The sequence below is a fragment of the Sceloporus undulatus genome, chromosome 5 (genome assembly GCF_019175285.1).
Source record: "Sceloporus undulatus isolate JIND9_A2432 ecotype Alabama chromosome 5, SceUnd_v1.1, whole genome shotgun sequence".
Lineage (NCBI taxonomy): Eukaryota > Metazoa > Chordata > Lepidosauria > Squamata > Phrynosomatidae > Sceloporus > Sceloporus undulatus.
This window is the reverse complement of record NC_056526.1, coordinates 109,852,931-109,874,458: the sequence shown is the minus strand read 5'-3', so window position 1 is coordinate 109,874,458 and position 21,528 is coordinate 109,852,931. Positions and strand designations below refer to the sequence as shown.

General features: G+C 38.6%; 1 protein-coding gene across 1 annotated transcript in view; it reads left to right on the top strand.

Moving 5' to 3' along the window:
* ELAPOR2 (endosome-lysosome associated apoptosis and autophagy regulator family member 2) overlaps positions 1–18,938 on the top strand; it is a 102,197-nt gene extending 83,259 nt beyond the window's left edge. Inside the window, exons 11-22 of the mRNA XM_042469516.1 lie at positions 1,126–1,216; positions 2,431–2,533; positions 3,007–3,144; positions 3,766–4,029; positions 5,828–6,001; positions 7,149–7,338; positions 8,469–8,565; positions 9,384–9,485; positions 12,928–13,054; positions 13,714–13,892; positions 15,460–15,625; positions 16,353–18,938. Coding sequence (XP_042325450.1) covers positions 1,126–1,216; positions 2,431–2,533; positions 3,007–3,144; positions 3,766–4,029; positions 5,828–6,001; positions 7,149–7,338; positions 8,469–8,565; positions 9,384–9,485; positions 12,928–13,054; positions 13,714–13,892; positions 15,460–15,625; positions 16,353–16,412 — 1,691 coding nt within the window. The 3' untranslated portion in view covers positions 16,413–18,938. The remainder of the gene's footprint in view (positions 1–1,125; positions 1,217–2,430; positions 2,534–3,006; positions 3,145–3,765; positions 4,030–5,827; positions 6,002–7,148; positions 7,339–8,468; positions 8,566–9,383; positions 9,486–12,927; positions 13,055–13,713; positions 13,893–15,459; positions 15,626–16,352) is intronic.
* The last annotated feature ends 2,590 nt before the right edge of the window (positions 18,939–21,528 follow it).

Below are 21,528 nucleotides of genomic sequence, written 5' to 3'. Positions count from 1 at the left end.
TAATAATAATAATAATAATAATAATAATAATAATAATAATAATAATAATAATACTTTTCTTCTCTCCTCATGGATCAAGACAGGGAACAACAACAAATCAACACTGAACAACACCAATTCAAACACATTAATTAAAACATGCAACAGTGGAAAAGAGAAATAAGACATATACATTTTCAAACAGTCCACAATTAAAATTCAACATCTAAATCCACAATTTAAAATTATCTGGAAAAGTCCATCAGAAGAGACTGGTCTTCAGTGCTGTTTTAAATTCAGACAGCGTATTCAGCTGTCAAATCTCTTCCAACAGAGAGTTCCACAGTCTAGGAACAGCTGAAGAAAAAGTACTCTGGCTGACAATTGCCACCTTAGTCCTGGCTGATTAGAGTAAATGTCCTGAGTGTAGAGAGCGAATTATATGGGAAAAGGTGATCCTGTAGGTAACCTGGACCCAAGCCATATAGGGCTTTAAAGGTAATAGCCAACACCTTGTACCTTGCTAATTGAGGCTAATTAGCAGCCAGTGGAGCAATTTTAATATTCATGTGATTTGATCACTCCTGGATGTCCCAGTAACCAATCTGGCTGCCATGCTAGGAAGTAACTGCAGTTTCTGGACTTAGCCAATCTAGCCCAGTGTATAGTGCAGTGCAAAGCCTAGCCTTGAGGTTACACTCATGTGAACTACCATCTTTAGGTCCTCCAGCTCTAGGTAGGGGCACAGCTGGTGTAACAGCCAAAGTTAATAATAAGTACTCTTGGCCATCACATCTATCTGAGATTTCAATTGGAGCAACCAATCTAGAAACACCCCCAAGTTGCAAACATAGTCTTTCAGAGGGACTGTAACCCTATCCAGGACTGGTTGATGCATCACCAAACCCAAGTTAGGACTCTTGACAGTAAACACCTCTGTCTTGTCTGGATTCCCCTTCAGTTTGTTTTTCATCATTCAGCCCATTACCTCCTCCAGGCATTCATTCAGAGGAGACATACTATAATTGCTCTGAATAGGTTGATGGATCTTGCTGTATTTTGTCCACTGATTTTCTTTAATGTGTTTAAAAATGTATTTCTGAGATTACATGTTATATTTCTTTTTCAATGGGATTCCTTTTTCAGGTTGGGAAGTAGCTGGTGACCACATCCGGAGTGGGGCAGGGGGAACAGATAATGATTACCTCATTGTGAATCTTCACATACCAGGATTTAAGTAAGGAATAGTTTAATTTACAAATTTCTATGAGATTTCTAATATTGTGTCTTTCATGTTGAGCCCTGTCTGACAATAACTCTAGCAAAGCTGGTAGGAGGAAGAAAATTATAGACAAGTCTCATCATTTGAAAATGCAGAAGAAATAGATCTGTCTGGGCCAGTGAAACAGCACTGGAAACTGCTATTGGCAGTTACGGATAAATGTTCATGCCTTACTCAAATGCACTCTTAATGTCTTACTCAAATGCAAGACTTTTAATTTCATGTAGGATATCATCCAATATGCCTCCCTCTGCAGTATTTTACTGACATTTATCTATAAGAAAATACAAGTCAAAAGACAGATTAAAGAAGAGAGATTGAGCCTGTGCTCAATGGGGCTACAATCACCTCTGAAGATGTAGACTCTAAAGACTGTAGTTTGGATCAACCTTTTTCAACCCTGGTTCTGGATGCTCAGGCTCCTGTAGTGGCTGGAAATGAACTAACTGTGCCAATTCCTGCAGATGTCTGATCTGACTATGGCAACACATTCTTCTTTTACATCCTATTTAGATTATTGTAACAATGCTCTAAGATGGATTCCCTCTGGAGAGTGTTTGGAAATTTAAGGTGGACCAAAAATCTATGGCCTGACTGTTGACCTAGACTGATTAAAATGGAGCACATCACTCTTTTGGTTCCAATAGCTCCACTGGATCTGAATAGACTCCAGTAGTCTGTTTCTGGACTAGTGGAACTGGAAATGCAAAGGGTTCCCAACTTTGTAGTTAATGCCCTGATGATTACTGGGATCTTGACTGAAACACTAGATTTATATAGACGTTGGTTTGATTTTTCAGGGCGCTACTTCTGTTCTTAAACAAAATTTCTTTACACAGAATAGTTATTCCTTAATTTTTAAGTGTGGCCTCCTGTTTCCTGATTTTTAAAAACAATAGTAGACCATAGGAAATTTAATAAAAAATAAAAATAAAAGGATACACAAGGCTGAGATCTATCATCTATTTCTGTAGGAAATGCACTAAACAATTTTCAAATAAAATGGTAATACTGGAAAACAATTTGGTAGATTTTTTCTTCTTTCAATTTTTTTGCACAGTTGTATTAACTGAAATACTGATGTCACTGAGTAACACACACACACACACACACACACACACACATATATATATTGAAGTATCTTGTAATTAATTTCCTCTCTTGGATAGGCCTCCAACATCAGTAACTGGGGTGACTGGTTCAGAACTTGGACGGATCACTTTTGTGTTTGAGACCATCTGTTCAGCAGATTGTGTGCTGTATTTCATGGCGGTAAGCAACATCACAGTCAAGGCTGATAAAACAAATTTGTTTGACTTTCCTAGATCTACACTCACTTGTAGCCCAGTCTTCATTCTGCAAACTTAGGTACAGCAAATCTGAGGACAAAGAAGCAATTACTTCCACCCTTGTGTACACGTATGAGGATGTACAGAAGGAATAGAGCTCCTTCAGCAGTACATTCTCCATGTGTACCTTATCTTGCCTTGCTTGGGGGTAAATCTCATGTCCTTTGATTTTGCAATTAGCTATTGAAATATCAGTTCAAAAACTCTTCTCAGGCTTGAGTCAATGAGTAACAGGGTACCACTTACAGATGTTTCTTTATATGACCAAAGTAGTGGCCACACCTGGGACTTCTGTGCCTCTTTTTCCTCTTAAAGAGGAAAATTTATATGCCTGCATTGTTTGACAACCTCAGTTCAGCAAACTAATATTATCTATTCAATGTTATTTGTTTTCAGGACATTAATAAAAAGAACACAAATGTAGTGGAATCATGGAGTGGAATTAAGGAAAAGCAATCGTACACCCATATAATAACAAAAAATGCTTCTTTTACATTTACGTGGGCTTTCCAGAGAACAAGTCAAGGCCAAGATGTGAGTATTGCAAGTATTTCAGTACAAATAAGCATCCCAGATAAACCTTTTTTAAAAAAACAACCCTGAAACCACATGGGACAGATGTGCTGTTGCTGACAGAATATTAATATTCTGCAACTCAAGACATTCATTGCTTGGATGAAAGCAAAATGTACAGTATACCCTCTATTTGTTACCTCTGTTTACTTCAGCTATGTTTATGCTTGGGACCTATGTGATGCTAAACTGAAAATGGTTCATTCTCTAACAGAATCGGAACTATAAATGTTCTGGCAGCTATATTTTCTAGGCAATTGAAATTCCTTGCCATCCACCATCAGCTCAACCAATCAGTGCTAGAGGTTTTAGGGTTAAAAATCCAATATTATAGATTAGTTTGTGAACCCTCAAAATTGTTTAATGGGCCTTGTGCCGATGTTTTTGGATACCTAATGATATTGGATTCATTCTACTTTACTTCCCAGAAGCTGCTTTTCTTGCCTTACTTTCCACTGTGCCTAATAGATAGTCCATACTGATTTGAAAAGCTAGGTTCAACAATAAGGAGTAAGATCTATGACTTTGATGAAGTGTTTGGAGCATGTGACAAAAGTTGTTTTCCCTCTTGTTTCTTTACAGAGCAGGAAGCTCATCAATGATGTGGCAAAGATCTATTCAATCACTGTAACCAATGCAGTTGATGGTGCTGCCTCATCTTGTCGGGCCTGTGCTGTTGGTTCTGAACAGTCTGGTTCCTCCTGCATTCCCTGTCCAGCTGGGCACTATATAGAAAAGGAAACCAACCAGTGCAGGGAATGTCCTCCCAATACATACCTGTCCATTCATCAAGGGTACGGTCAAGAAGCATGTATCCCTTGTGGCCCTGGCAGCCAAAGCACCAAGGTAGGGAAAATCCATCTTGGTGTTTGAAAACAAATAAGCATACGACTGGTCTGGACATATTAATGATCCATTGAATCCAACACTCATCTTCCAAGAGTGTCCCATTACACTCTCACAGGAAACACACAAGCAGTAATGTTAATGAATCAGCACATAACAAGCTATATACTAGGCTTAAAACCAGTCATTCTTATTTATATACTCCAGGAGAGAATAGAGAGTTGAATACTGCTGATGTCACAACCACCTCAACCAATGGAAGCGTGATTTTGCTTGCCAGAGCAAAACCTTAGACAGGCATTTAGAATAAAATATCTCTTATGTACAGTACCTCAAAGTCTGCTTCCCTTTGGTAGTGTGCCAAAAACACTACATGACTATTCCCAAGCTCTTGGCATTCCATATATACCTGTTTTTAAAGCATGCTGAGACTTTCAGAGAAACTGAATGTGTCACTCCAGGGCTTCAGTGCTTATCTTACCTAAAAAAGTTGGCCGACAAAACTGTGCTCTTTATTTTAAAAAACTTTGCAGCATACCTCTGTGTTTAGCAGCCTTCCAATTCACTTATGCATTGCAGAAAGCCCGGCATAGCAGTGTGTTTCAAGCTGTCTGATGTAGGGGAGCAGCAGTCCCCCTGCCCCAGTGCCATGGACTGGTGCCATATTTGTGCCAATTGACTACTACTGTTTTCCTTTTCTGGAAGCTTACCAAGATTTGGCAGCCAGTGGCTCTGGAATTGGCACCTCTCTATGGACCTCTACTTTGAGCATCTGTACCCTAAAGGGCTCACTATGGCTTTTTTCTTGGGGCTTTTCTGTTTTGCTTCTTGCTGAACAGTTGTTGTTATTGGTGCTAAAAATAATAAGAAAGGCGCGTTACAGACCGCCCTAAAGCGGGCGGTCTGCCGCCGCCGCCGTCATTAGCTGCGCTGAGAAGCCCCAGCGGCCAGACCGCGAGGCTTCCCGGCACAGCTAAAAAGAAGCGCTGAAATTGCGCTTCTTCTTGGCACCCGGAAGTGGTGCCGTGAGGCGCGAGGTGCGCACTTGCGGCATTACTTATGCCGTGCCACGTCCGGTCGCTGTGCGTCCGAGACGTAAAGATGGCGGCCTCCGTGCGGACGGGCACTGCCATTTACTATGCACTCTGCGCGTACTAGGGATGGAGCCAGTTAGGAAGGTAAGATCCTTCCTAACCCTAGCATGCCCCTTTCTAACCCTAGTACGCGCAGAGCGCATACTTTGTGCACGTTTGTAATGCGCCAAAGACCACCAAAAAGTCATGTTAACACCCATAAATAACAAGACCCTCACCTAATTTTCAGGTAATCAAAAGGTGGCAGCATTGGAAAGCTCTGAGGATCATAAGGTGAAGTCCTCCTGGACAAAGCACAGGAATTGCAAAATAAAGAGCCGACAAACACACCTTGTTACAATAAGGGGCAGAAGCCCCAACAACCTTGCACTCTGAGAATGTTCTCAGAAAAATCTCACCCTTCCTCACAATTGTTGAGTGAAATTCCTTTTTCATATGTGTCCCAATGAATGCTTGAAATTAAATGGAAAGAAAAAATTTGGTGGAGTATTAGTTCCATCCAGATGCTTTGAACAGCTTCATGCCAGAGCTTAGGTGAATCCTTTCTTTCACTGCACATGCAATGGACTTGATGATGGTTCTGATATTTGGACACTTCTAACCCAGGTCACATTTATGTGTGTTTCTTTCATAGCTTTCCCTGAACCTTGATGATAATTTCATTACTTCTAACAATTCACATCTGTTTTGCTTTTCTCTCAAAGGACCATTCTGCTTGCTTTAGTGATTGCCTGTTTGCCTACACCAAGGATAATCAGAGCCTGAGCTATGATTTTAGCAGCCTCAGTAGAGTAGGCTCATTAATGAATGGACCTAGCTTTACAGCAAGAGGAACAAAATTCTTCCATTTCTTCAATATCAGCCTCTGTGGAAACCAGGTAGATTCTTGCCCATTTAAATCCAGAATTAAATATGGTGCGTGATATGAGGCTGCCACCAAAATATGGCATCTCCTGTTGCAATTCAAGTTGCAAGCTTCTTTGTCACAGTTAGGATCACTTATAACATATCATCATGTTAGTTTCCCTACTTGCGCTGAAAATTGGTAGCTGTTGCTCATCAGTTGGAATCACCCATGTGACAGACGCTGGAAGAATTGCATCTATTTTAAATTGTTCTTGTTCATCTTCAACATTGTCAGTCAGCTCCAACTGGCTTTGTAGCACAATAATGTCTTTCATTGTGTGATCTCTTGTGCCACAAGATATATGGTCTGAGATGAATAATGCAGAGTGGTGGATAGGAGATGGAAGCTGGTTAAAAAATAGGAAGAAACAGCACTAAAAGGATTTTAAAATGTGATTATTTTTACAGACTGTTTTGAAGGGGGAATTATATTTACCTGATCACAATATTTTCAACTTGCAAACCAACCATGGAGAATATTCTTTGCAGCCTCATTAGATCTGCATTAAATAGCATTGTCACTGTTATGAAATGCTAGATCTCAACTGGGTATCTGCAAACTGGATTAAGCTTTTGTCATACTTGAGTAAAAGACAGAACATGGATTTTCACACCCATATATTTGGAATACTAATGAGGATTATAATTAAACACCTTACATGTTGAACTATGCCACCCATTCTTTCAGTGCTGTACATTGCAAGCACTCCTTTCAATCTCCCAGTTCTTGCATTAACTTTAAAGTGAGGTAGGGTATAATTAACTAAAGGCCTAAATACATTCAAGTTACAAGCTAATTTATTATACTGTGCAAGAAAGCTGCATGGTTCCTTGATAGTTTTTTTAAAATAAAGTTCTGTTTTCCAGAACCAGTTCTCATTAAACATGGGGTAGGGATTTGGGGTGACTGATCATTTGTAAAGGTTTTTTTTAACAAATAGTTCTTGCATGGCAGTACACTACATCTTTTGTAGATTGTTGTCTTAATTTGGTATTAAATTACCATTAATACCTTTAGATCATGGCAAGCAGCAAATGACCTCTTTTTTGCCAGATGTTAGGACATCCTTCATAATAGCCATACCTTTACTTTCCTTTCTTTCAATTTGACATCCACAGGGGGAAAAGGTAGCAATTTGTGCAGACAATATAACAGATATTACACTAAAGGATATGGTAGCTGAATCAGAAGATTATTCCAATGTTGTGAGAGCTTTTGTTTGCCAGTCAACTATCATACCACCTGACAGCAAGGGATTCCGAACTGCTCTGGCACTTCAGTCCAACAGCCTTGCTGACACTTTTCTTGGTAAGTGAGATGAAGATGATGTTACATGGCCTAATCCAGTGACTTCATTTTGAAACCTTCACAGTTGCTATATGGGGAGGGGGGGCTGATGTGGATATTTTTGGGGATCTGTTTCTCTAACAACAAAGTCCTGAACGTTCCGTCATGATTCTTCTTTTGGCATTATGTCTGTCAAACACAAATAATTTTAAACTTTGTGTAGAATAGGTTCTTTGGCAGACCACGAACACCATCACATGCTGTTCCTTAAGACACAACAGAAGAGGGACCAACCTATTAACGCCATGTGCGATTGAAGCTAGTTAGGCAGACAGGATTGGGAAGCTACCTCAAGACAGGGCTTGGTAGGATAGCATTACCCAGTCTTTTAAAAACCTTGGTGCCCATTGAAATGTCATGGACTCCTGACAGTCTCATCAGAGTGGTCAACTAGATCAATATGACAACAAATTTGCAGACTCCTCCTTTTACACAACGGATCATCTTGTGACAGGACTGGGCCCATCTGCTGACCATAATATTTTGTGATGGTTTCTTTGTGTTACAAGTAAGCAATACCTGATAGTTCATGGTTGTAGGTATTCTGTCCAGTCCACACATAAAGAAATAGGATCTCAAAAATAATTCCTTTGGCTTTCTTAAAAATCTTATGCCTTTTGGGGGGTTATGATTTTTAGAAGGAAAGAAAACACAGTGCACTTGATTTTGTGAGATATAAATATCTTGTATGCCCACTAGGGCATCTGGGAGAAATTGGTCCTTGCTTCCCACAGTTACCCATCCCTGTTTTTGACAAACACACAATACCACTATCCCCAAAATATTACATTTAGTTTTGTGTTTGTTCAATTTCAGTGTCATGACATTTTTTCATTCTTTCAATGAACATGAATAGAAAAACAAACAGTACATAATATTATATGGAGAAAATATGTAATAATTTGAATTTCCCAGGAAACTAGAAGTTTCGTATATACTTGAAATGTCTTTGTACAACACAGGGCAGAATATTTGGTCACAAATCAAACATTGTCTGATTGCCTTTTTTATTTATACTCAATAAGAATGCCCACAAAAATGTTAGTGTTGATTCTTTTGGGTTATAATTAGTCTTTTTTTTTTCATTTCAGGAGCTACAATTGAAACAAAACTGGGGTATATAACCGTTAAGTCAGAAATGTTTGAGCAATCTGAAAACGAGATCCCTGATGTGCATTTTTATTACAAGTAGGTAGATGGTTTTCAGAAAGGTTATACTTTCTCCCTATAGCACCTCCTGCCACAAACTAATAATCTAGTACTCTCACCTGTATCCTGAAAGTATTCTTCATATTTCTGTCCATCCAGAAGTAAGCATTATTGAATTCAGTGAGAGTTACTCCTAGGCAAATTGTACAGCAATGGAGCTTCTAGGGGGGTTAGTAGATGGTTATTTATTTGTTTGATTTATTCTCTACCTTCCCATATTATATATGTACAGATAATATACATGTAGTACTTTGAACATTGAAAATCACTGTAAAAATGGTGATGATAACCTCTGTCTCTTGTTTTTTGTCAGTCAAAATTTGCTGTTGTGACTACTCAGCTACTCTAATATCTAGTTATCCCTCATGAATGTCTGTAAGTTGATTTAGGAACCCAAATGTCACACGAATGACATCCTAGTACTGAGGTGACTGACAGATAGAGTAAAATATACTTAGGACATCCTATTCGTCAGCTTTCTTTGAGGTTCCAATTTTATTTCTGTTTATATCCATATTTATAGCCTGTCTTATTGCTGAAACCCTAGGCTGTTTACTTACAGTAAATGTAAAAACAAACATTAAAAACTATTTTAAAATATCAGTAGAAGCTACACTTGCAACTGAGAAAATCAGGAAAACTGTAGGACAAGGAGACATAAGATGTGATGGCATAAGAAGGTCCCATTTATCCCTGGGAAGGTGAAAGTTTTGATGTACTCTAAGACATGCTCTTAAGCATAGAAATAATGGTGAGGGTCATAACCTTGTTGCATATATGTTCTCATTTCTATGTAGGTCTTCAGGAGCTACAGCAATTTGTGAAAATGGGCGTGCTTCTGTGGTGACAATGCGGTGTAACCCTGCAAAACCTGACCAAGGAGAAATTTCAGTTCCCGGGTATGTGTTACAAATAGTGATGTAAACAATGATGTGTGACATTCTCCTCTTCTGAGAAATTTTGCTAAATGCATATATATATATATATATTGCTGACATGGTGAATATAGAGAGAACAATCCTGTGAGGACATCTGGTCAATAAAACAGATAGAATCCAAACTCTCTTTGCTGTCTGGGGGAACTGATATGAAGATTTAGTGCTAGAACGTCAGGAGGAATACGGCACAGTTATTTGAGGATATCTCCACAGCTTTGCTGTCATTACAGAGATCACCACACATACAGTCAGCAGTACAACACAGTAAAACCTAGCAGGTAGTAAATCCATATCTGAAAATGGGGAATTGGACTATTCTGCAACAGACCTTCTTGCAGGATTATATCTGGAGTAAAATAATCCAGGAAAAAGTGGGAAATATACCAGGGCACTACAGTACATCATGTATGTCATTTGGATCACCTTGTAATAAAATGTATTGTCCCATGACCAGCAGTCTCACAGAGTGAAGTATCACCACCATTTGGACTTCCTCACAGAAATGTTTTTGCCTGGAGGAATCACTGAATTTTAATTTTCACTTTCAGTGAAGTTTTGACTGTAGTAATAAGTGTCAACCAGTAGTTGACATTGACTGTTTACTGCAGAATCTCTCAAATTGAAATGCACCTTTTCCACTTCAAGTCATTTTCCTCTTACTATATCTGTAAACTAAGCTAAAGGAGAAAAATAAGGCAATTGGCAGTCCCCAAGTGAAACGTGGATTCTCTGAGTGTTTGCTGCTTGCATTCTCCTAGTTGTTACGACAGAGACAAAAATAGATGACAGAAGGAATTGTCAGGAAAAAGCCACATGGGATATATAGTCACAAGAAATATAATATGTATATGAATGTATTTGAAACTAACATGACACAGCAAAAGTTATTGAATTGTCACACAGGTGTTTTAAGTAATGTAATTAGAAAGTCCTGAAAGCCAAGGACATATGAGGCAATGACAAAGTGAAAAGGTGCAAATTGATATCACCTGAGAGTCATTGAGTGGACAGTAATGTATGATGCAATGTGAGGTCTAGATTGAGCCAAGTATAGTATGTCAATCATAATGTATGTACACGCCCAGGAGGTGGCAACTGTATAATGAATAGAGAGACAAATGTCTATATAAGCTATAATGTATGGCAATACTTTTTGTGGGTATTGAGGAGTATAGTAGTGTGGGTATTGAGGAGTATAGTAGCGTGAGTTTTGTGAGTAGTGAATTGTTTTTTGTGCATAGTGTATATATTAGAATAAAAGTAGATCTTTTTACAAGAAGACTACTGTGTTGACTGGTGTCTTGAGAGCTGAACAAGAACCAGCAGACTGCAGAGAAGATTGGAAGACATCTTCAGCCAATTCTCAGAGCTACTGGTCAAACTGGTTGTTCTTCCGCTGACCAGGGTGGTGAGAGTGAAAGCCAGGAGAAGAGCTGCAACTCCCATCATCCCTAACAGGAATGACAGCTTTGATGATACAATAACTGTATCTAACTTAACGCCCATCAGATGTATTGGCCCTCATAGTTTAAGGCTCTGATGGCAAGGTTGCTCAAGTTTTTCTGTCTTGCCAAGAAAGGAAAAGTCTCCTGCAACAAGTTAGGGATGGCTCCATGACTCTGGAGCCCCAATAGTTGATGCAGCTAGTCTTGTTACAAAAAATACAGGCTCACAGCCCACCTGTTGGTTAAACCAGTGTTGTGAAATGAAGTCTGTGAAGCCTTTCATACATATACATATGTTTTGCCAAGAGCACACAATTATTTTTGATAGAGAGACAGTGAAAATGCCAGTGATGACATTTTAACAACTTTATTAATGTAGCAGACAAAATCTCTGTTACAAGACTCCCTGGCCCTGAGCGATGTTGATTTGCATGTATTGAGTCTTGCTTTTGGTGTTTTTCAGGACTGGTAGCCAAATTTCAGTTACTTTCAGTGTTTCTTCTGTACTGTTGAAGTTGTCCAGATGTTTGTGGATTTCAGTCACCTTCCTATGTATTCTGATCTAGTAGATGTTGGTTTGGTCAAGATTTTCAGTATTTTCAAATAGCATTCTATACTCAAGTTGGTTTAGGACATGTTCTGCTACTGCCAATTTTTTGGTGGGTTCAGTCTGCAGTTTCTCCCATGTTCTTTGATTCATGTTTGAATGCTGTATTTAATGGAAAGAAGAAACACTGAAAGTAAACAAAGTTTGGCTACATGACGTGAAAAACACCAGAATCAAGACTCAATACATGCAAATGAACACAAACTAGGGTCGGGGTTTCCCCACAGACAATGGATTGCTAATTATATAGACGTACATATCTTCCCACATATCCTCCCATGCTGAGGCCTTGCCATTCAAACATGTAAATCACTTCCTCCCAACCAAGGGTCACATAATATATACACCCCACACGCTTCCATGCCACCACTCTCTGAAGATGCCAGCCACAGATGCAGATGAAACATCAAGAATAAATTCGTCTAAGACACAGCTGGAAAACTCACAGAAAACTATGGACGCCAACCATGAAAGCCTTCGACTTCACAGTAGCTGCCCTAATCATCAACTTTCTATGGTGATTGCTACAAAAATAGCTGGTACTGATATCTCCCTTTCCTTCAAGGTTGTACCAACCTTAATGTTAAGATAAATATAAGTAAGATCCAAAATAACATAAGCTTACATTTAGCTGAGGCCAATGTTTCATAGGGTTCTAAGAAATAATAGCAAAGTGGTCAGCAGGATGGAACAATTGACACATATAATCCAAAAACCCCTCTAACATTATTTTAGCCAGCATTGTTTTTATGACCACAACACTGAGCAATGGCTTGCAAGTGTGAAACTTTTAAACACAGATCAAATGCCCCCAGATATTCATATTGCCATCACATACTGCCATCTCATACATTATGTTTTTGAGGAAACAATTCACACATTTAACTGTTAAGTCCAATGTTGTAAAGTTGAACACTGCAATACAAGAAACTGTCTTGTCTAAATAAGACCTGTATATAATAAGTTATGAGAGGATTCAACTTCCAAATGATGACATTTCCTGGTTGTTCTACTCTGGTGAAGTTTTCTGGTGCATTGATCTGCATGTGGTTAGACCAAAGCATGGAAAAGTTACATTTTTTAAATTGTAACATTCAGCATCCACTGATCAGCATGGTCAAATAACTTTTTCTCAAGCTCCTGATTTCATTCATTCATTCATTTGCATCCTCAGGATCTAGTGAAATATCAAACTAATGCTGTGTAGTGTGTGTATATATATCCATGTGCATTGCTGCAGAATGTCATCCCATTTTTGGAAATCATTATTTCAGAGTGAATTCAGCTACATTGTTTTGAATTTATAACAGCAACCCATTCAGCTTTTTTATTAAAAAAAACGTTTTTACAGTTCTTGCTCTGCAGGTACCTGTGATGGATGTAACTTCTACTTCTTGTGGGAAAGTGCAGAAGCCTGTCCCATGTGTACAGAGCAAGACTACCATGAAATTGAAGGAGCTTGTAAAAAAGGACATCAGGTAATGAACTTGTTGCACACTAATACTATGGGCTGAAAAACATCAGATTGGTGTCCAACAATATTATAGCTGCCTTTTTGTTCTTATTTAAGTGATAGTATTTGATGGTGTTGAGTATCATCCTTATATTATTTCTAAGATGTCTCCCTGGCAAAAATCCACTTTGGTCTGTATTTATATAACTCATCAGAATCTTCTTTAGCCTGTTTGCAACACTGGGGCCAGAGGAGGAGAGGAGAGGAGAAAGCTGCCTTGGATCAGACCAAAGGATCCTTTTGTCTAGCATTCTTTCCCCCCTTTAACCAATTAGGTGCCTATGACAGCAAACAGGCAGAACATGAGGACAATATCACCATGCACTTAAACTACCTTCCTTCAAAATTTCTTGCATGAAAACTATATAGCTTAAGGGGAAAATAGGAGGTACTTTGCCACCCACCAACTACATATACTGTAGGCTGGTATCATGTGAACTTAAACTTCTGGGAATACAGATGAATGCTGTTGATTATCAGGTGCTCTGATAATAGGATAGGGTTGGATATAGTAAATATAATATATTTCAGTGGGACACTGTCTTATGCTCCCACACTGGATGAGTCACAGAGCAGGATATAAAATAAAATAAAATATATTTATTTTGATTGTCTGCATCTTAGGAAACCTTATATGTATGGAATGAACCAAAACTGTGTATAAAAGGAGTTTCTTTGCCTGAAAAAAAGATCATCATCTGTGAAACAGTAGATTTCTGGCTGAAAGTTGGAGCAGGTGTGGGTGCTTTCACGGGTGTTTTGCTGATTGCTTTAACCTGCTATTTCTGGAAGAAGAATCAGAAGTAAGTATTCTGACATTATCTGTGTGGCTACTTGACTAGGACTGTCACAGAGGAGACAGAGGTTGCACTAGGAGGTCAGAGCCATAGCATCAAGTTGAAAGACCCCAGATCCAGGAAGACCATTCTTGCTCATGCAAAATTCCAGACCAAGTGCAGAGACTCATAATATGTTGCCCATAATTTTTTATAATTCTTAAACAATTCAAGAAGTCATTGTTTTAACATTTTTGAATGATAACAGGTTTAACTATGAGTAACTATTAATTTTGTGAGACTTCATCTTCATCTTGGAGAGAGGTGACCAGTGGGGTGCCATAGGGTTCTGTCCAGTGCTATTCAATATCTTTATCAGTGACTTGGATGAAAGAAGGTATGCTTATCAAATTTGCAGATGACACCGAATTAGGAGGAGTAGCTAATACCCCAGAGGACAGGATCAAAATTAAAAATGACCTTAATAGATTAGAAAGCTTGGCCAAAATTAACAAAATGAATTTCAGCAGGGAGAAATGTAAGGTACTGCACTTAGGCAGGAAAAAAATGAAATGCATAGATACAGGATGGGAGACATTTGGCTTAGCAAGACTACATATGAAAGGGATCTAGGAGTCCTAGTGAACCACAGGTTGAACATGAGACAACAATGCGATGTGGCAGCTAAAAAAACAAACACATCACTTACAAGATCATAGATTAATTTTATACCCTTCACTAAAATTGAGAAACTTAATGAAATTTTTATGCAACTCATCACTAACAAAAACATCTTAATTTTAACACTAATATTTGCAAGCTCTGGGAAGATATTCATACCCTCTCCTGCATGGGTGGTTGAAACTGATTTGGAATATTTCATTGGCCAGTAAATGCTCCAAGCTACAGCTCTTGTGGCTTGCTACACCATGTAGCTACAAACAGAGTCATGGGTTTCCAGTTCAACCCATAGCAGCTCCTGATATGTGGTTATACTTGTGTTAGTTTATTCCATAGTTCAAAACTGTAGCTTTCAAATCTATAATAAAGATAAATACAATAAATTGAAAATAATAGCTCATTGTTGTTTATTGTTGTTAGCTTCCAACCTTGATTCATGTAAATCCTATAAATGAGACATCTATAAGGCCCCCTATCCTTTCCCTCTCTGCTCAGGTTCTGTAGGCTCAAATCTGTGGCCTCCCTGAATCTATCCATGTTGGATGTGGTCTTTCTACTGCCCCTCTACTTTTGCCAGCATCGTTTTCTTTTTTAAGGAGTAGTGCCTTCTCATGATGTGGCCAAAGTCCAACAGCCTTAATTTGGTCATCTTGGATTCCAGGGAGAGTTCAGGCTTTATTGTTTTAGCACCCAGTTGTTTGTCTTTTTGGCCATCCATGGTATCCTCAGCACTCTTCTCCAACGCCATATCTCAAATGAATTAATTTTCTTCCTATCAGCTTTTTTCACTGCCCAGCTCTCACATCTGTACTTGGTAATGGGGAATACAATGGCTCATTATAACAAGTTTTATCACAGTTTTTGTATGTACATGTTGGCAAAAAGTTGCCACTATCTTGATTTATTCCTTTAGGCTAGAGTATAAATATTCCAAATTGGTGATGACAGCAAATTCAAAGGAATGTGAGCTTCCAGCTGCTGACAGCTGTGCTATCATGGAAGGGGAAGATAATGAAGAGGAAATAGTATATTCAAATAAACAGTCATTATTAGGAAAACTCAAATCATTAGCAACAAAGGTGAGTACTGCTGTTAGTATGATTGCCACTGTATGTCTGTTAGAGAGTATTTTGGAAAATGTTTAAGACCTTTTGGTAATATATATGTTTTTTGGTTTTACTGTCAAAACATTGCTTTGTGTATGTGTATGGCCATGCATGTGCATGTATAGTTGAGAGAGAAAGAAAACAGGAGATGGAGAGAAACTGTCCATCTGTCTATCACATTCCATATGCTCTTGTGGAAGTGCAATGTGAAATTCAAGTCTAACTCTTTATTCTTGGGACTGCACTTGTCATGCAAAAAAACCCAATAGTCTGCGGCACACATGGATCCTGAGTCATAAAAATATATGCTATTTTAAGGTCTTTACACATAGAACACCAAGGGTGGACAACTGTAGTGGCCAGTTTTTCACTCTTGCATGTCTGTAGTAACCCAGGGATTACCAGAACTCTCCTTCTGTTTTGCACTTTCTGGGTCTGTGGCTGGTTTTCAGGTAGTTCATTAGGGGTGATAGTTTTGTGGCATTGGGGGTGGGGGGGAGTGGATTTTAGAAGACTAACCAAGAAGTTGGGTTGGAGTATTTCTCTCCGAAAGTCTGCATTCTGGTGGCTTTGGAGATTTGAGGGAAATACTTAGAATTGCTAAATAGACGTTGGGGCACTGGTAAGTTTGGTCTACCGCGTCACTAGAGACCAGCCTATATGTGTTTTTGTTATCTAACTATTATGCTTTGGAATGCAGGAAAAGGAAGCCCGATTTGAATCTGTTCAACTGAAATCCTCAAGATCTCAAAATATATGAAGTCTTAACTCCACCTATGGACCAGTGAACATAATTTCTATTTATAGAGGACTTCATTTTCAACATGTTCTGACATACTTCTGAAGGGTGGTCTCCTGTGAGGAGAACTGAACAACCTAAGAGGAAAAAAGAAAACAGCAGAGAAGAGCAAGAGGGGAATTTGCCTTATCTGTGACTGAGTAATTTGCCAAAAAAAAAAAGAGAGAAATCAAGCAGACTGTGTTGTAAACCAAGGATGGATGTTCAACTCAGGGTCAAAGGAAGCATGAGCAGAGATTGTCCAGGATGTTGCGCTGTCTGAGGCTGGTAATCTCAACAGCGCCTCCTGGAATAGTAAAAAGATAGCAAGGAATTAAATAATTTGACAGTTGTGCTGCCCTTTAATGCTCTCTGCTCAAATGTTGTCTTTGTGAGGTGGGCTGTTTCTCTCTATACTTAGAGAGGGTGCATCTGATATGAGGTTTACATTGATCTCTGTGTGGTTTTGGCATATCAAATGATTAATTTATTTGTACTTCTTTAGCTCTCATCTTTCCTGTCACAGCCTGGCTTTTAGAAATAATAGAAGAGTCTCTGAAAGCCACTATAGGAACTGGAAGATGTGCTGAAGTTGCAGAGGCGAGTTTCTCTTGAAATCAAACAGCAGGCAATATTTTAAACTGAGGAACTATGGATTTAAACAAAAATCTTTAGAAAGGAGAATGCTTGCCATGAAAATCTGGGGTGTTCTATCTAATATTGAGAATCCAGTTTTGCACCTGCACAATCAGCTTCTTTAGGTGCAAAGACCTAAAACTGACCTGTGGAAAAACTGAGCATATCATCTGAAGGCTAAAAATGTTGACCGATATGAGTTTACTGAGGAGTAAGTCCTACTGCTTTCAGGTGGGGCTTGCCTCCTAGTCTGTGTATTTAGCATGACGGCCTAAGCCCTAAGAATTTTGTTCTGCCTACTGGACCCATACAAACTGTGCCACCCATCTGATTGCAGTCACATAGAGGCAACTTGCCACAGAAAACCCTTTCAAATGAAGCATATCTTCTCAAAGTTATGGCAGACTTATGCCACAATCACAGATGGGATGGTCAAAAGGCACTGCCTCAATACAGTGTTGTCACAGATCAAATGGCAACCACACATTGACTTGCATGTGGGGGTAGAATTCTTTGTTATTTTTATTCTCAAAGGGAACAATGAGCAATTTTCTTGCTGCTGTGAGAAGGGCTTTGAAAACTATGCAGTTTTCAAAGACTATTTGCAGTTCTGAGCTTATTCTGCAAAAATTTCACATGTTATTTTTTTTTCCAGACCAGAAAACAGATTGTTCTTTTTTATTATTACTTTACAGAAAACAGATTGTTCTGTGCTGGAAACAGCATTTTCTTTATGGAAAATTGCATTTCTGCAAATTTAGTACTTTTGCATTTTCTGGACAGACATACCATTTTCTATGAAGCAAATACTGTTTTCTGCACAGAATGATTTGTTTTCTGTACTTGTGAGCACACACATGCAACTATGTACAAACTTGGTGCAAAATAAATCCCAAATGGCAAAGATTCTCATCTGTCAAGAAATAAAGTACAAATATAATCAGGGTTTCCTAGCACTGAAGAAACACATTTGTAACCATTTCCCAAATATTTTTGAATATCCTTACCTACATAAAAGAACTGGCCATTAATGAAACCTTAATATTCGGATATTAAAAATGTAAGAGTCCGGCCATTTCTCATGGTACACTTGTACAATAAATAGTACTTCTCTAAGTCCTTCCTGAAGAAGGGAATGCTATCCATGCAAATGTGTAGCAGTTCATTCTCAGAGAGAGATTGTGATTGCCCCTTTGTACTTGCATAATCATTACATTTTCACAATTACTGTCCTCTGCAGGGTTTTGGGGGGGGGGGGGTTAAGATGCAGGAACTGATGCAAGGGGACATTTCCATTCAGATCAGTCTGCAGTTTTGAAGCAGATGAGCACCCCAACTGAGCCATAACCACCATGAGGAACTTCTTGTACCAGGACATGTGTTGTGTAACAAATTAATAATCCTAAGAGAAATGACCTGCAGTAGGGCAAGGTGCTATAGATTGTTGTCTTCATAAAAACTTTCTTCTTCCCCAGGATTACTTGCCTGCCAGATGACTGGCCACAGAATAGTTGCACAGGTCTGTGCATGTTGGAGTGGAGAAGTTTTGGCAGGCCCAATTGTCCATTGGGCCTTGTATTGTGTAGTCACTAAGATGAGGAATCAGCCATAAGAATGTCTCATGACTTTAGATTTCCCAGATTTTTGAAATGAGTTAAGCTTTATCTGAGGGAAATAAATACTCACTGATGATAAAGATGTTGGGATAAATACTCTTGATGAGAAATTTTTGTTTTAGAAACAAATATTTACCTGAGTTATGAAAGGTAATGTATATTGGAAAGTATTTTTATGGTACATTTAAAATATGAGAGTATGGTTCTACATTACAGAGCACTTAAGGTTATTTGGTGGCAGTAGCGATGCTTTTAGTACAAAATATTGAATGGATGTAATTTTAGAGAAATATTTTGACTAATAACCTGACTTTTAAATGAAACCAAATCAAAAACCACTTGCATTTTGAGTAGTTACAGTGTGTTATAGTCCAAATATAGGCAAAGGAAAAATTGGTTAATTTTGCTCACTTTTATCTGAATAGGCTAATTCATCTGGCTTCCTTTACTCAGGGTACATCTACATTGTAGAAATAATGCAGTTTGACACCACTTAAACTGTCATAATTCCAACCTACAGAATCCTTGGATTTGTAGTTTTGTAAGGCACCAGTACTCTTTGGCAGAGAAGTCTAAAGACATTGCAATAGTACAAATTCCAGGATTCCACAGGATGGAGCTCCAGCACTTAAAGTGGTGTCAAACGGCTTTATTCCTATAGTAACGAAAGATGCACCCTCAGTTGCAGAATGAATAGATCACCCCCTGTTTTGTTAGTGTATCTTACAAGTATTTCAGAGAGTGCATGCAGGGCTTTTTTTATTTTGTTTTGTTATTGAAACATATATATAAAAGAGGTTTTGGAGTGTTCACAGCACACTTTTCTACAACTGAATGTCTAATGACATAATCCTTTGCATTTTTACTCAGTAGTAAATTGCACTTATTTCAATGGGCCTTACTCCCTAGTAACCATGCACAGGATTGGAACTGTGTCCTTTTTTGTACATTTTGTATTATTGCTCTTCATGATTTGCACATTGTATATGCTACAGTTATTTTTAGCAGTTGTTTCTCCTCACTATATATGAATTGTTATAGTCAGTACCCCTGACCACAGTCACTATTATTTCTATGCAGAATATGTAGAGGGCAAAATTAATATGGGAAACAGTGTGAACTGTGCAAACTGTTTTGGTGGTCTTTCCATGACAGCATCAGCTAAAATGATTACTGTCTTCTTGGAAATCATTGCTGGTAATTGCAACTGCTTCTGTCAACCTAAGGACCAAATTTCAATGTGAGGCAGGGACATTTTACAGTTGATGGGTAAGGTTAAAAACAAGTAGGCAGAGCAAAGAGAATGGGGCATTGATGGGTCATATTTGGCCCTGGGTCCAGAGGTTCATCAGAGTTTTAAATCAGTCTTCTTCAATGTGGGTCCTTAGAGCTGCTGCCTACAACTTCATCTCTGATCATTGGCCATGTTAATTGGACAATACTTGTTGGTGCTAGTAGGACCCTAGATAGGAGAAGGCTGTACTTGACACATTGGGAAGAGCCTATTTTCTGTATGAAAACATGCACTCTTCTCATACTGAGTCAGACCAGCGGGTCATGTACTCTAGCCCAATATTTTCTATTCCTCAGATTGTAACTCATCAAGATCTCAGCCTGGCATCTATCCCAACCCATATTACTGAGGTACTGGTGATGGAAATTGGGATCTTGTTTGCAAGTCATGCCCTCTGGAACTCAACTTTACTGCAGCTCTTGGAACTTAATGTGTAAATCTTCATTTTAAAAGCATTGTCTTATCTGTCACCCTAATATGCATTTACAAATATTCTTCCTTTCTTGAAGCAGTAGAATTTGGGACTCTTCTTGAATGATGAATGAAGATACAGAAATAACTGCATTCCACAAAAATATGTGTCTATTAGTCTTTTGTTTTTGTTTTCTAGATGCCATATTTTATTTGAGATGATGTTTGGTAAAGATCTGGTAATTTTCAACATACAACATAGGCCATCAATTTGCCATTACTTTCCCAAACATTCTCATGCCTGGGATATTACTGAAAAACAGTTCTTTCCTTCCTCTAGTGGATTAACAGCCCTGATGTGTCCCAGTGCCTTGAATTTGAAAGAATAGATTTTTTTTCAAAGCAGTACTTCATGGCTGCCCCAGTGGGTTGTTGTATTGTAATATTTTCCCCATGAGCAAATGCACAGTAACCTTATGAAATACTGTAATCTGATTTTACTGTGTGCTCCACCGTTACCAAGGAGCTGTTAGAGACGTTTTTGGAGGGCAGCTAGACTGGGCCTTTGTAAAGATCCTGTGACCAACAAAAGGGTCAGAACCCCAAAAATGTCACTGTTCTTACTTTGACTTTTCATTGTGCTTACCACCTTCCTCCAGGTTAGCTTGATCCATAAAGGGCCCCCTTTCACATTCCAAAACAAGCTACATGTTCAGTCTCCTGCACCATGATTCAGTGCTGTTCCCATCCACAGTGGGATTTTCTCTAATTTTTCCCTCTTAGAAGTGAATAAGGGGAGAGTTGCAACATTATATTACACTGTGATATATGTGCAGTGTTCCAATTTTCCAGCTATGCCTTATTTAGGATTCACAGGTCTATCTCCTGTGCACCCCCCTGCCACAGTATATAGTAATGTGCAACAGTCTTTTATATAAGAAATTGTGTCACCTGACTCTGTTGCATTTCTATTGATTTTCTTTCACATTTGGGACAGCCAATTTAATCTTTCAATTATTAAAAATGTTTTAAAGTTTGATAAGAGTTATTGTCACCTCTATTACAGTTTTGCGAAACAGAAAAATATGCATAGTGTCTTGATTAGGAACTAATTCTCAACAGAAGCATGAAAAGGTTGGCA